This window comes from Aphanomyces astaci (assembly GCF_000520075.1).
Source record: "Aphanomyces astaci strain APO3 unplaced genomic scaffold supercont1.19, whole genome shotgun sequence".
Taxonomy (NCBI): domain Eukaryota; phylum Oomycota; class Saprolegniomycetes; order Saprolegniales; family Verrucalvaceae; genus Aphanomyces; species Aphanomyces astaci.
Window position 1 is genome coordinate 913605 of NW_009798282.1, and position 15180 is coordinate 928784.

Consider the following 15180-nt stretch of genomic DNA (forward strand, 5'->3'; position numbering starts at 1 on the left):
ACGACTTGATGCAACTGAGGATTCACGGGGTTTAGAACAACGGCGAAGGGGTGAAGAGCAATGCCAGCCAGCATGACGTGAAAAGTACAAGTCGGATGGGTGTGGACTGTACTATTGTATGTAGTGCCCGTTCATCAAAGGTGGTCAGATTTAGCCTAACGTTACGTAGTAAAGAGTGCAAGATTGTGTGTATCCTCCCCTCCCCCCGCACTGCAACAGTGTCACATATATCAGACCCATTGCACCAGTGTCACATATATTAGGCCCACTACGGACGAGCTTCCAAGTGACCACCACGTTCACGCATTATTGTGCTGAGATTGGCGAGCATGTTGAAGTTCCTTGGAACTTCTCCTGGCATGCCCCTTCAACCAGAACTTTAATTCCCTTGAATACGTACCGTGGTACCCCTCACCCATGTGAAAGCCAAGGTCAAGCGACATGTAGAGTACAGTACAGTAGTCGTTCAGTGCCTTAACGATGCTTGTTGAGGCGCCAGCTAAGAGTGTGCTATCGCAGAACCAGCGATTAGATAGTGAATGAATGCGTAGCCTGAGCCTCCTCGGAGTAATGCGGGAGACGTCAAAGCGTCACATGTACTTATTTTAGATAATTGCAAGGGCTTGTATCCGGAAGATCCGCGGATATCCGGTTAAATACCATGGGGTTTTCAGAGTCGTTGCGCAAACACTTCACCATTGCGACATACCTCCGCGTCGCCGCACCCTTGCCATCGCTCCACAAGATTATTCCATTCTCGTTGATCCTTCCGTGTCCATCAAGCTCACTTCCGCATCATGCTGCTTCGACGATCTCTAGCTGTGTCCTGTGCTGTCCAGCGGCGCACACTTAGCACTGACGCCAAGAAGCTCAACAAGTACAGCACCATCTTAACGGAAAACAAGTCCCATGGTGCAGCCCAAGCTATGTTGTATGCCACGGGACTCAAGGAAGAAGACATCACAAAGCCGCAGGTCGGTATTGCCAGCGTGTGGTGGGAAGGCAACCCGTGCAACATGCACCTTCTCGACCTTGCTCAAGAGATCAAGACGGGTGTGCAGGACGCTGGGCTTGTCGGCTACCGCTTCAACACAATCGGCGTCAGCGACGGCATTGCCCAGTACGTAAAGACTTGTTCCTTTGACTTGTTCTCTCCATGATTTGACGTGACGGACGCTTTCAGGGGCACGGACGGCATGTCGTACAGCTTGCCTTCCCGCGACCTCATCGCCGATTCCATTGAAACCGTCATGGGCGCGCAATGGTACGACGCCAACATCCTCGTTCCCGGCTGCGACAAGAACATGCCTGGGTGTCTCATTGCCATGGCGCGGCACAACCGTCCGTCGTTGATCGTGTACGGCGGCACCATCCGCGCGGGATGCCGCAACGGCGAGCGGCTTGACGTCGTGTCCGCATTTGAAAGCTACGGCGAGTACTTGTCCAAGCGGTACGTCTCTTTCTTTTCCTTCATCCACCCGAGTGCAGGCATATATATATATATATATATATATATATATAAATTCTGAATAAAAATAAAGTCTATAAATTATGTTAAATATTCTTTTAAATTGTCCTTTTGCCCAAACTTTAGACTTTTGTGCGGATTCTTTGCCAAATCGATCGATCCATTCCTTGTACTGACTTTTTTATGTCAACATGGTCCAATGTCACACTAATTTAAATCACACACTAATTCGATGTTCCCTTGGTCGAAGAGTGGATCATTTGATTGGCTACAATTTCGTGTTCTACGTTTTGATTGGTCGATATATCGATTGTATATCTGCCGATGTATTGGGTTATTCTGCTTATTCGATTGAGCACCCCACCCACTCCCATTTCGAATATATCGACTATATACATTTCCAAGTGTTGGAAATGTATATATATATATATCAATATACAATCCATCTCTTCATTGTGATGACGAACGATTCCATTGTAATTCTCAAGCATGGCTGTTCTGTCTTCATATTAGATTCACGGACGAAGACCGCAAGGACGTGCTGCGCAAGTCATGTCCTGGTCCTGGCGCGTGCGGCGGCATGTACACGGCCAACACGATGGCGACGGCGATCGAAGTGCTCGGGTTGAGTCTCCCATACTCGTCAAGTTCCCCCGCCGAATCGCAGGACAAGAAGGACGAGTGCCGCGCCGCGGGCCACGCCATTCGGTACCTCATGGAGCATGACATCAAGCCCAAGGACATTCTGACCCGCGCCACGTTTGAAAATGCGATTGTACGTTATATATACATATTTACGAGCTGTCGCATTTTATTTCGCATATTGTCTTGGTTTCAGCCAAAATTTGGACTACTTTGGATGTGGATTTGCCAAAAAGTAATAATCCATCGATCGATCGATCGATTGTTTGACCTGCATGGTGTATGTACAACATGGCCACATACTACTACCCATCCAACACACTAATTGAAAAAATCTCACACTAATTAGCTGTTTATTGGTTTTGAGCCGGTGGCTTCCTGCAATCGGATTGGCTCAATTTTTCGAGTTGGTTGTGTGTCGATACATTCGGTCCAGTTTTGCATATTTACGATACTTTGGTGCAGGCCGTGACCATGGCACTTGGGGGATCCACGAACGCGGTGCTGCATTTCATTGCGGTGGCGCGGGCGGCGGGGGTTCCGTTGACGCTGGACGACTTTAATCACGTGGCAGCTCGGACGCCCTACTTGGCCAATCTCCGACCCAGTGGCAAATACGTGATGGAAGATCTGCACCAGTACGTGTATATATATATATTATATATTCGTGGGACGAGGCAGGACACATGATTCATTTCCCCCCCAGGGCAAAGTGCCGTCGTGATTGACCTTTTACCCAAAATTTGGTTGACTTTTGAGCTGAAAAAGCACCAAATCGATCGATTCTTTGTACTGAATATTTGTATGTAAAAAGGTGCCATCTGGGTATCACACTAATGGTTTCCGACAATCTGATTGGCTAAATATATCCTTCTGCCAATGATATTCTTGTGTACATTGATTTGGTTGTGTCGATGCTTCATTCTCCATGTCGCTCCAGTAAATTATTACTGGTTGAATCAGCACAACACAATATCTATGACGGTTGTGGTAGGGCTGGGGGCGTGCCAGCCGTGATCAAGTACTTGCTCGAAAAGGGCTTGTTGAATGGCGACTGCCTCACCGTAACGGGCAAGACACTAGCCGAGAACGTCGAGCACCTCCCTGGGTTGACGGACGAGGGCCGGATCGTCCGCCCGGTGGAGTCGCCGCTCAAGCCGACGGGGCACATCCGGGTGCTGCGGGGCAACCTGGCGCCGGACGGGGCGGTGGCTAAGATCACAGGCAAGGAAGGCGAGCACTTTCAAGGCCCAGCGCTGGTACTAGCAACCAAAACCAACTACAATGCCAACTAAAAAGGGTTGAATGGTGGTGATAGGTGTATGATTGCGAAGAAGACATGCTCACGGCGTTGGAGAAGGGGGAAATCGCCAAGGGCAGCGTGATTGTCATTCGATACGAAGGCCCCAAGGGGGGACCCGGCATGCCTGAAATGCGTACGTTGTGTGTTGGATATATATATATATATATAGCTCGTGTTGCGAAACTTGAATTATATATATATATATGATGCGTTGGGATGGCTGATGGTGGAGTGTGTGTGTACATGTCATAGTGACGTGCACGTCGGCGATTTCGGGCGCTGGGTTGGCCAACGACGTGGCAATGCTCACGGACGGGCGTTTCTCGGGGGGGTCGCGGGGTATGTCATGCCACGTTGCTGTCTCGAGTATGACGTGATCACTGGCGGTAGGGTTTCTGATTGGCCACATCACCCCCGAAGCCCAAGTGGGCGGCCCCATCGCGCACATTCGAAACGGAGATGTCATCACAATCAACGCTGTGACCAACCGAATCGACGTGGACGTGTCAACCAACGAACTCCAGCAGCGCGCCACGTCATGGACGGAGCCCCCGCTCAAGTACACCCGAGGGGCGCTGTTCAAATACGCCAAGTTGGTGTCATCGGCGTCGCTGGGGTGCGTTACGGACGAGTAGAGTAAGTACCCAGCCCCTCGGCTTGTTAAAGAGTTGGTTTTTTTGCCGAGGGGGGGGTTCGAGCCTTTCACGATTCGTTACCAGTGCATTCCAAGTATGGTCAAGTCGTAGTAGTAGTACTAACTCTAATATATGTACAGCACTGTACCACATCTACACAAGGCTATTCTACGACGAATTTCTAGCAGATAGAAACCTAAGAAAACCCACAGGTCTGTTTTCACAAGGAAGGCAAACACGATGGCAGTACGTAGCGCCGCCTGCATACAACGCGGGACAGGCTGACTGCGATCTTCCCCATGACATGGATTCGTCGCCGACGCCCAGTTGGGGAATTCGCAAGTCCAAGACATTGTCGACCTTGTCCGCCAGTGGCAAGCGCATAACGACTGTGTATGTAAACCATGGGGAATCGAGCTACGACTGGATTCAACACCTCCAAGCGGTGGTAGGGCGGGTGCACTTGTTCACAAACTCCACGTCTTTTCTTGCGGATACGCAGACCCCTTTGTGGCATGCTGACTGGTGGCAACGCTCGACCAGATCCAAGCCCTCAAGTTCAAAGTTACTGTATCATACCTGGTCATGGCTTGCGCAATCGCCGACATTGACCCCTCTCTACAGTGCTACGTGCATTCGAGCCTTTGACGAGAAATCCTCAAGGGTGCCACGGGAGATGCGCTCTTGGCGGAGATGACAAGCTGTTCCTGAACGCTGGATCGTGCTTGTGCCTGAATACTGTATCAGTGCTCAAGCGGCCAAGGTGAAATGATATTGTTGGGTACGCATCACCATCTGGCGAAGCACCATCTGTTTGTTTGCATGCTTGGCTTGAGACAGAATTGTTAACTGTCAACGGTAACGGAAACTATGGGAAAACGTTCAAGAAATCTGGATACCGTTCAGCAAAACTGAAAACCGTCAAGCAAATTTTCTTCCCGTAACCCTGTAACCCCGGGACTTCGTCCTACCCCCGCGTGCACATACTTCGAAGTATAAATCCCCAGGGTTTTAAGCGCATCACCAGTGGTTAGCTAATCGCTAACCACGGAGATACGCTTAACCCCTAGTAGGAGTTGAGGTGGTCAGAGTATAAAACATATGCCTCATCTAACTAGAGTTTATTAGTTTGAACGGTTTTCAGTCTTAGCTGAACGGTATTCAGATTTGTTGAACGTTTTTCAGGGTTTGTCCAACGGTAACTATATCCTAGTAGGTCAAGTTGGCAGGACGAGTACAACTCTCGGACTCAACCCTCGGACGCAACCCTTGGGCGCCAAAACAGCTGTTCTTAATTTATACCACCTTCTACTATGACCTTCATAAGGATGCTTGGCATTCCTATTACAGTAATACATCAGTTTCTCATTTGAGACGTGACCATCAAGCAAGGCAGACCCTCGCTAAGGACGCGACCTTCGGCAGTGGTATCGGACATAGACAGCGGCCGACACACATCAATAAAAAAAATTGTCGTTTATCGCGGCTGACGAACTCGTGATCGATGGATGGTTCCAGCGATCGGATCTCTGATCACACGCTCCGGGACGGAGCGTCCTACCGACCGGGAAGGCGAAGTTCGCACCGTACCAAGCTCCAAGCCAAAGAATTGGCTCATTTTCTGTGATGGTGCAGTCCCAGGCGGTCCACAACTACTATCAGCAACCCTCGGAGATGACGTGGTGCTTGCAGCGGTGTTTGCAGCTGAGGAACGTGCACGACGGGATGAGCAAATTGTAGGCCAGGCGGCTGAGTTGACCCGGGTTACGGTCAAGGCGGAGTCTGTGCAAGAAGAGCTCAAGGCTACTAGGGTGGCCAGAGAAGAGCAAGCGTTTTTGCGAGCTTCCCAGGAGCGCGAAGCCGCTGTGGTACGCGAGCGCATTGCATGGACGCAGTCTCTCCAGGCAGGACAATATCATTTCTCGGAAGGCCGTCCGTCTGTCAACTCAACCAAGCGCGACAGTTCCTGGGGTCCACCAAGGCAAGGCCCGACAGGTGTCGGCACTAACCATACCCAGGGTAGTCCCTCGAAGCGTATTCCGTCCAAGGGTAAACACTTCGAGGGTACTCCATCCGAGGGTGGCCGTTTCAAGTGTGGCCGTTCCAAGGGTGTTCCCTCGGGACGTGGCCTCGGACTACCGAATTACTCCGTTGCTGAGTGGATATGCTGCTGCTCCCAAGGCTCCCCAGACACCGGGTATTCGGTAGACCAACGGAAGGCCTTTGCCAAACAGTACTACGAATACGGTTACGAGTGTGCTCAGGCGGCGTTGGCCCTCGGAGGTCGGAGTATGTCCGATTGGCACGTGCATCGACGTGAAGGCCAAGCGTTCTGCGGCCATGATGCACCTCGGAAAGGATCCAGATATCGTCACGAACGCGGAATGGATGGCGTACTTTCAGTACGCCCTGGACGACCAAGCCCTGACTTCGGTGACTTGGAAGCCAAGATCAAGACATCCGTTGTCATGAACGACAAAGAACTGGATGCTAACCGATGCTATGACAAGTGGGTCTACATTGGGCTCTCCTGGAGAAGAACAACATGATGTCGTTCCACTCGAAGCACCCCAAGAACGCTGTCAAGGCCCTCATGGAAGGCATCCACCCAGCATCTCTGAAAGCAGTGGTCCAGATCCACCTCAACTTGGACCAGAAGCATCTTCGCAATTCTGTGCTCCAGTTTATGGTGTACGTCAAGACCAAGTTGGTGGCTCAGCTGGAATTCACATGGGCCGCTAAATCTGTGGGCCTAGTGAAGGCGGCCGGGGAAGACAAGCCTCGTCAGATGGACCAAGCCCCGAAGCGGGCCAGATCGCTGAAGAAAGATGTTCTGAGGGTGCATGCGAACACGTTCGACGCCCCTCGGAGATCCCTGTATGTTAGGCATTTACTGGACCGAATCTCCTGGATGTCTGTGTCTCAGCCTCGGAGACTGAAAAGGAGGCGATTCGGGAAGAAGAAGTAGGCCAAGTGGGCCAACAGGAAGTCAGTCAAGCCGAAGATATTCAAGACACTTCGACGGCCCCTTCATGAACTCTCGGACGACAGCTGTTGGGCTGAGATTCCTGGCGTACATACCAATGACCTGGTCGCTGCGCTGGTCGACTCCGGGAGTAACCCCCGAATGTAGTCTTCCTCAGACTCATGGAGAAGGCTTCGACGATCGATTGGCAATCGGAAGTCGAGGGATTCGCGAAGGTCCCGCTGTGCCTCTCCAAGCACTTGATCCTCCCTGAGCTACGGCTTCTGACGGGAGATCAATGAGTGCCTGGGTGGATCCAGTTGAGCCAGGAGTCTCCATTCGGCCGTGAATGCCTTGGGCTATTCAACGGCAGCGTTGTTGAGAACAGTGGCCCTGGCTCAAGAGGTGTATGATATGGGCGGCATCTCTGTCGTGGACCACTGCCTAGTCGACCTTCAGAGCGCTGAAGGCTCGAAATGCCCCGATGCTCTCCGAGGCAGAAGACCCGGACGACTTCAAGGATGGTGATAGCCCCGAAGTCGAAGGCGACCCTCGGAGGCTGTCCAGGAGGCCCTCACTCGGAAAGTCGATGAAGCCCGCAACAAAGTATTGTCTAGGACAGGAGTAATCCGCCTCGGACGGTTGCTCACGGACTTTGAAGACGTCTTCCGTCTTGAGTTCCAGAAGGACCCGCCGATTGCCTTGGAGCCATTGAAGGTCCGGTTCATAGTGGACGCCACCCCGACAACGTGTGAGGCTCGACGATATTTACCCCTGCTGACGGACTACCTGCGCAGTCACTAGACTGAAATTGTGGATGCTGGCCTCGCCAGGACGACGCATCGATCAAGATGGTCGTCTCCCCCTCGGATCGTTCCGAAAAGGATGGAACCTTCCGAATGACTGTTGACACCCGTGGCCCCAACTCTCGGATCGAGCCAATGCATTGGTCCATGCTGGTCCTGGAGGTCGTCATGGCACGCCTCGTCGGGAAGAGTTGTTTCTTCGCGGTGGACTGGTTCAAGGGATTCTGGCAATTGGCTTTGCACCCCAACTCGAAAGAAGCATACGCCATCATGGGTGTTGACGCAATGGTGGTGTCTAACCGGGTCCTCATGGGTCAGTCTGATGCAGTGGCGTCCTGCACATGCAACTTCCCAGGAGGTGTACGGCGAGCGATACAGACATGGTATCGAAGCTTGGCTGGACGACGCCCTCGGAAGTGTATCGACGAGACTGAGCTCCTGGACCTGCTAGAATGGCTTCTTGCAAAGTGCGTGAAGTTTGGACTGAAACCCTCGGAAGTGTGAGTTTAACGCCTCCGAGGTTATCTGGTGTGGGAAGCGCCTCTCTGAGGCCAGGATCTCTCATGACTCCAAGGGATTGGCTGGCCTGGTGGATTTACCCACCCCCGTGACGTTTGCGCTTAAACTGGATGCGGCAGTCCTGCCGTGGCAAGTTTCGGTGGCAGCATCGACCACAGGCGAATGCGCCATCGGCTGCAACTGGCTTAAGCCGTAAGAATCATCACCACAAGTCATAATTTATCGACTGCGGCATACATACTGTGGACTTCCACTTTTCGGCGCATCCGGATAAATGACTTTGGGTCACGACCATTTCATTGCAAAATTCGAAAAAACAACTGAAATATTAAAAGATGAAACTCAAGAAAAATTGGCCTATCAATGGCGGTCACGTAGTGAGACTGTGAATTCGACATAAACTTGCAATATTCGTGTGGTCACGCTGGAGTTCTGATTGGTTGAATATACTTACTTAAGTGCCAATTAAATCCACTCAAAAATGGATTCGATTTGTGACTCGATTCCGAGGTCTGGAAATTTTGTACCGAATCCACAATACCAGGTACTGAAATATTTGCTGGTGAGCAAAATACTGAACCGGATACTCGTGCGTTGCGAAGATATTTCAGTAAATTGGCACATAGATTTACAGTTAACGTTAGGAGGAATGTCTTAAAAGATTATCCAAACTCAATTAACCGTATACCTTATGGCGCGTTACAATTGGCGAAGCGGTTCCATAACATGTGGTTCTAGTATCGGCCCTCGCGGAGGAATGTCGTAATCCAAACTCAATTAACCGGTAGTACTACTACGTACGTAGTATAATCATTACGTACTTCTTGCCTGTCTCATCCATCAGATGGAGGTACATAGCCCGCTATAAGTTTACTCTCCCGGATGGATGACCAAAATATGGCCTCTTTCGCCCGGATACATGATACCCTCGGATTCTTGACCTACCACTGCCGGCACCCTTGTCATTTTAAAACCATCGAGCTTCGAGACATATGAAGATCTTTCGCTCCCTCTTGCTGGTTGGCGCGACCGTCGTTGCCGCCTTCGACACGTACTCGGCCAAAATTCTCGTGGACACCAACACCTTCGAATGCGAACTCATCGATTCCGTCCACGTGGCCCAGCTCCACCGTAGCGTGGAGCACCCGGACTCGTTCATCGAGCTCACAACGAAGCGAAAAAGCCACCTCAACGACTTGGACCTGCTCCGGAACTCGGAGGAAGGCACCCAAGAGTTCGTGGAAATCATCGGAGGCAGCGTTGACGCCGTGCTGGGCCAGCTGGCCAAGCGGTGCCCGTCCGGCGCACTGCGCCACAACGCATTGCGCTCTCTCGAGTCCATTGGCGAGACCACCGTGATCAAGAAGATCGTCGACTCGGGCCCCCCCAAGAACCGCATTGACATTGTGTTTATGGGCGACGGGTACCAGGCGTCGGAAGAGGCGTTGTTCTTCAAGGACATCCAACGCCTGACCGACGACTTGTTCACCGGAGACACGTTCACCCAGTACCTCCCTCTCTTTAACGTATGGGCGGTGCACGTGCCGTCGGTGGAGTCGGGCATTGGCGTGGGCGGCAAACCTCGTAACACTGCCTTTCAACTCTACCGCCGCGGCACCGAGCTGCGCGGCGTGTACCCCAACAAGCCGCAATACGCCCGCGAGGTGTGCAAAACCGTGGGGGAGTTCGCGTGCGACTTTCCGTCGTTGATCGGGAACGATGCGTACTACGGGGGCCTCGGGGGGGAATTCGTCATCGGGACGAGCTCAGCCACGTCTGGCACGTTGGTGTTGCGCCACGAGATGGGCCACAGCTTTGGTAAAGTCGGCGAAGAGTACGACGGGGGAACGATGTATATCGGCGCCAACACGGCCAAGTCGATCAACGAGGCACCTTGGAAACATTGGTTGACCAACCCGGACGTGATTCGCGAGGAGAAGGCCGTCCAGCGGTTCCAAAAGCACATCTGGTACGATCTCCAGAAGGGCTCGTACCAGATCAAGTTTACGTCCAATGGCGCGTTCAAGCGATGGAAGATCGTGCTGTCCGTTTCCGGTGCCGACACGAACGATGCGCTGTCGATCACGTTGAACGGCGAGCCGCTGCCGTGGACCACCAAGGGCATCAAGGACCGCTCGTTTTACTCGTGGCGCAGCTCGGACGCGGGGTTCCCAGCCGGCGACCACGTGCTCAACATCACCGCGGGCGGGTCGTTCGACAGCCCGATCATCAAACAGCTGTGCAGCGCATTGATCTATGAATACGCCGGCGAAGACGAGTTCAAGCTCGACGACAACGACCACATCGGGTTCTACCCCACGTGGGACATCAACAATCGCCTCTTGTACCGCCCCGACAACGAAAAGTGCCTCATGCGTAACATGACGTCGCCCCAGTTTTGCACGCCATGCCAGGAAAACATGTGGCTGAAATTCCTCACGCGCATTTCCTTTATCGAAGATGTCGTTGTGACTGGTAAGGACGTCGCGCTCAAGCTCATCCCACTGGGCCAACTCCGCCCCAATCCCATCCCCAACGAGCGGTACTCGGTCCAGTGGTTCAACAACGGCCACGAAGTCAAGACGTTCCGTGACCAGTTCAGCATTGACGTGTCCACCGTGTCTGGCGCCACCAAGCAGTGGACGGTCAAAGTCAACTTTACCACTCCCACCATCCGCGTCGACTCTAAGGGCGTCACCCGTGCCGAACGCCCGTTCAACGCCGACTACACTCCCCCGTCTACCACTCTCACCCCTACCACTACCACGGCTACCCCTACAACCACCAAGGCGACCCCTGTCCCTACCACTGTCCCCCCTGCGCCCATCATGGTAACCCTGACCCCCACGACGATCAAAGCGCAGTATTAACTATAAACAAGATGTAGTATTTTCTATGTGCTGTAGTAGTAAGCCTACCGCTCCAATGCGTACGTGGAGCTACCGTAATGCAACCATCACCTTTAGTTGTTGAATCGTTGAATTTGATTAAGACAGACTTCCGTACCAAATGTACACTGATGTATTTCCATGAATTACGTGGACGAAAAGGAGACAGTAAATAGCCCGCTCCTTGGCGTCAACTGGTCAGAATTACTATTGGCCAGGAGTACATAGAGGTATCACGTTGCACATGTATATATTTTTAGAGGTAGGTTAATCGAGTCGCTGGTTGCCGCACACTTATCGAATTTACCCATTGTTTTGGTTTCGATTTGTGTACCGAGCGATAACAAAGGATTCTTTAGCTGAAGCTTCCGTGCCCTCACGGTTGAGTGCATATACCCGCGTGTTGGATCCCTCTTGTCGAATTGATCCAACGCATACCCAGACCCATACCCCAGCCATGTCCGATTCCCCAAGAGCCACGACTGGAATGGTGCTCCATCGTACCCGGTCGCAAGAGGTTACTTACTCCTCAGCGATCCCCATACGCTCGCCACCGACTGGCCAGCTGGTGCAATATGCGACGCACCCTCCTGAAATGTCCTCCGTGCACCAGTTGGGTCAGCAAGTCCAGTATCAGTCGTCTCGTTTGAACGATGTCCAGCAAGCTGTCGACGCCAAGAAACAGTTCGCGTATGAGCAGCTGATGGCCTTGCATCAACAGCAGCAGAACCAGAAGCAGCACCAGATGGCCATGAACCAACAACTGGTGACCGAGTTGGAAGATCAACGACGTCAACAGTAGCATATTTTTCAGCAGCTAACCGCACAGAAGGCCACAGCAGATGCTCATGAGCGTGGCTGCATATGTCCGCTGAATTCTCCGTCAAGCATGAGTGCCAATTTGATGTGATGCAGCGCCGAGAAAGTGAGCGGTGTCACGCGTCCTCCTGTCCCTGTGGCTGTCAGGGCTGATATAATTCAAGTGGTATACGGATTTCAAGAAGTCCCGAAGGCCCCCGAGTATAGCGGAAGCACGAAAGTGCAGATGCAAAATTTCATGGATCAGTACGAGGCCTATACTCGGGAGATTGTGTTGGCGAACGCACAACGTCCGGGCGGTGCTCAAATGCTATGGCCAAGTTGAAGATGGAGTCTCCATTCAGTCACCGGAGTCTCGTATCTCGTAGTTGGTCAATGCATTTGAAGCCATACTGGTGCGTCTCTCCATGGAAGGATTTGCTGAGTCCGAGCCGAAACTTACCGTGGACTATCTCGCGCCAAGGCCGCAATCTCACCCACCGGAGTTCATACACATGTCAGTGAGCTGCTGAAGTTGAACGAGCATAGCTCCTCAGTTCAAACGTTGGCTAGCCGAGTACATGCGTCGATACAGCGAGTTTGAGCCGCTGATGTTGACTGCCGGCGCGCCGAGACCACCTGGCGATAACATCCAGCGGCCGGTTACGCACAAGAAGAATGACACTGACGCTTAGCGTTCTGAGCGGACAGAGCGGACTGAGAGGACTGACCGTTCTGAGCAGAACAAACCGAAAGTTGTTGCCGTTGTGAACGTTGACCGCGTACCCGTCTCCAACTTCACCCAACAAAGAAGGGCGTGTTTCAAGTGTTTCAACACCGAGTGCCCCAAGGTGGCGGAAGGTTAGGCCAGACACCTGATTGAGCGGGCCCGCTGGATTTGGAGAAGTGCCAAGGCCGTGACGGTGTGTGTTGTTTCCCATGCCAGTGCCAACACAAACAACCAAATAGGGGAGTGCCGACTCCCTGCAAACCACACACTTGATTGACTTGATGTTAGCACGACGTTGCAGAACCAAGAGTGAGATTCTGACAGTTGGCTGGGACAGGTGTTCTGTTTTCTACGTCCTAGTACTACTAGTAATACTACGCCTTTTCGTGTTGGTTCGCCAAGGGTTGGCACCCGGTGGCCTCGGTTGAGGACCACCTGTGTCATGGCGGGACTTGGATTTAGTCGCCCACCACAACACACCCCCCAAGCCATGTCCCGCAGGACACACTTGGGCCTCGCTAATTCTTCGCTTTCGCTCGCTTCATCGCCTTGCGCAATGCATCGCCTTCGCTCGCTGTCTTCACGCCTTCAACGTAGTTCTTCACCACGGCTGGGCATTCATGCATGAGCTTCTGCAGCGGTTACCATGAGGACTCGGTATCTTCAAAACCTTCCCAAAGCACTTCCAGCATGAAGTCTTTCACATCCGGGACAAACTTGTGTCCCGTGATGGACTTGACCTTCAGCATGACCCCTTGCTCAGAAACGTGTTCGAGGATTTCTTCGGTCACTTCAAAGCTGTCTTCAGCGTAGAGCTTGACTCTTGATGCGTGTGCTTCCCGCAGTTCGTGGGTCACCAAGTGCTCCAAAACGACGGAGAATTCGCCCACTTCCTTGACTCGGTAGGGGCCCGTCCAGGTTACGAGCAGCTTGGGGTGATAGCGTTCGTCGACGCGGGACCAGAGCACATAGTCGCCTTCGCTGACATTGCATTGTTCGTACTTCTCAGTCGCTTTCGTCTATTTCGCCGCGCGCATCGCATTCTTGTCTAGGACTTCTTTGTGCATGTCTTGCAGGCTAGCACCCAGCTTGTCCAAGTTTTTGGGAATGCCCTTGACCGTCCAGTCGCTCTCTCAGAGTTCTTTGTTCATGCCCACCACGACGACATCCAGGGAGTCTCCGGGTTCAAAGCCGTGAACAGCTCCATCGGCGACTTGCTCGCCAGTGATGCTGCCGGTGTTTGGTTGAGGTTGGCTTGGACCACTGGCAATAGGTAGTCCCATTCCTGTTCGGCTAGTTGGTACTCTCGCAGCATGACCCGCATCACTTGAAGGATGTCGCGGTTCATTCGCTCCACCGTTCCATTGCGCCAGGGGCAGGAGGCCAAGGTTATGTCATGATGGACCTTGAACTTGTGGGCTAGCGCCTTCATGGCCACGTTTTTGAAATGGGTTCCTTGGTCGCTGACCCAGACTCATGGCATTCCGAACCGCTTCGTCCAGTCCACCAGGGCATCCACACATACTTGGCTCGTGGGTCCATCGCATGCAATGAGTTCGCAGTAGTGGGTAAGGTCGTCTTTGAGTACCAGCACATACTTAGCGCCGCTGAACGCTTCGCTCATGTAGAGGTAGTCGAAGTGGATTCCTTTGTTGCGTTCTTTCGCGTGCCATCTCGGAGCATACGGTCGATGGACCACCCTTCCCCCTTTTACATGAGGGCACAACAAGCAGCCACGGAGGAATTCACTGGCCCTGTCGGCCAAGTGGTCGACATAGAACAGGCGGATAGTTGCCACCAGCGCTGCATGTCCACGGTGCCCGCCGCTGCCGCAGTGGGCAACGACCATGATCCGTTGGATCAGGTCATTCGCCGCACTCGGTATCCAAAGCCGCTCGTCCACTTGCCACAGTCCGTCCACCACGGTACCTTGCTTTGGTTTGGTTTCGCCATGCTGGTCTTGTGCGTGACGGATGTCCACCACACATGGCCACACAAAGTCCTTGTCCAGCGGCCGAAGTTTCGGTTGTGCCGGTGGGGGAACTTTGCGTGTTTTGACTTTCTTTGACCAGCCATGTCCCTGACGTATTTTGACCCGTTTGGTCGCCAGACTTGGTGTCGGCTGACCCCAACGGCTCATAATTGTGGATGCCGTCGATGTGTATGATTTCATAACAATAGCCGCCAATAATGGCAGCCCATCGCATGAGTTTGCCGCGTGTGTGCGCCTTCCATTCTTCGCCCGGGGCAAAGACATGGATGAGGTTCTTGTGGTCACAGTACATATTGAACCCCGTGGGTCGCATAAGCATGTAATTGAGCTTCTCGCACGCACGCGCAATAGGATAGGCCTCCTTTTCGATGACTGACCACGCCTTCTGGGCGCCCGCAAACATCCCCGACTGACATAAGAGCAGTTCGTGACG

At 52.7% G+C, this 15180-nt stretch overlaps 5 protein-coding genes across 5 annotated transcripts; all 5 read left to right on the forward strand.

Annotated features, from left to right (window-relative positions):
• The first annotated feature begins 675 nt into the window (after positions 1-675).
• Positions 676-4267, forward strand: H257_08681 (dihydroxy-acid dehydratase). The gene is made up of 8 exons (XM_009834703.1): positions 676-1120; positions 1184-1450; positions 1982-2243; positions 2576-2748; positions 3105-3369; positions 3429-3546; positions 3666-3752; positions 3804-4267. Exons 1-8 carry the CDS (start codon positions 798-800, stop codon positions 4046-4048), a joined length of 1740 nt encoding a protein of 579 aa, XP_009833005.1. The 5' UTR covers positions 676-797; the 3' UTR covers positions 4049-4267.
• Positions 4268-5552: 1285 nt separating this feature from the next.
• H257_08682 (hypothetical protein) lies at positions 5553-7817 on the forward strand (the record flags this gene model as incomplete). Its single annotated transcript, XM_009834704.1, has 10 exons — positions 5553-5634; positions 5684-5916; positions 5978-6043; positions 6072-6097; positions 6157-6252; positions 6313-6481; positions 6585-6887; positions 6935-7036; positions 7462-7574; positions 7631-7817. The coding sequence occupies 10 exons, from the start codon at positions 5553-5555 to the stop codon at positions 7815-7817; spliced, it is 1377 nt and encodes a 458-aa protein (XP_009833006.1).
• A 47-nt stretch (positions 7818-7864) lies between these two features.
• Positions 7865-8534, forward strand: H257_08683 (hypothetical protein; the record flags this gene model as incomplete). Its single annotated transcript, XM_009834705.1, has 2 exons — positions 7865-8317; positions 8358-8534. The coding sequence occupies 2 exons, from the start codon at positions 7865-7867 to the stop codon at positions 8532-8534; spliced, it is 630 nt and encodes a 209-aa protein (XP_009833007.1).
• Positions 8535-9330: 796 nt separating this feature from the next.
• Positions 9331-11208, forward strand: H257_08684 (hypothetical protein; the record flags this gene model as incomplete). Its single annotated transcript, XM_009834706.1, has 1 exon — positions 9331-11208. The coding sequence occupies one exon, from the start codon at positions 9331-9333 to the stop codon at positions 11206-11208; it is 1878 nt and encodes a 625-aa protein (XP_009833008.1).
• A 475-nt stretch (positions 11209-11683) lies between these two features.
• Positions 11684-12719, forward strand: H257_08685 (hypothetical protein; the record flags this gene model as incomplete). The annotated part of the gene is made up of 3 exons (XM_009834707.1): positions 11684-12024; positions 12142-12344; positions 12598-12719. 3 exons carry the CDS (start codon positions 11684-11686, stop codon positions 12717-12719), a joined length of 666 nt encoding a protein of 221 aa, XP_009833009.1.
• Positions 12720-15180: the final 2461 nt, after the last annotated feature.

Coding starts and splice junctions, on each gene's coding strand:
- H257_08681 (XM_009834703.1), top strand. CDS start 798: ATGCTGCTTCGACGATCTCTAGCTGTGTCCTGTGCTGTCCAGCGGCGC. Junction 2,749..3,104: donor GTGATGGAAGATCTGCACCA/GTACGTGTATAT, acceptor CGGTTGTGGTAG/GGCTGGGGGCGTGCCAGCCG. Junction 3,547..3,665: donor ACCCGGCATGCCTGAAATGC/GTACGTTGTGTG, acceptor TACATGTCATAG/TGACGTGCACGTCGGCGATT.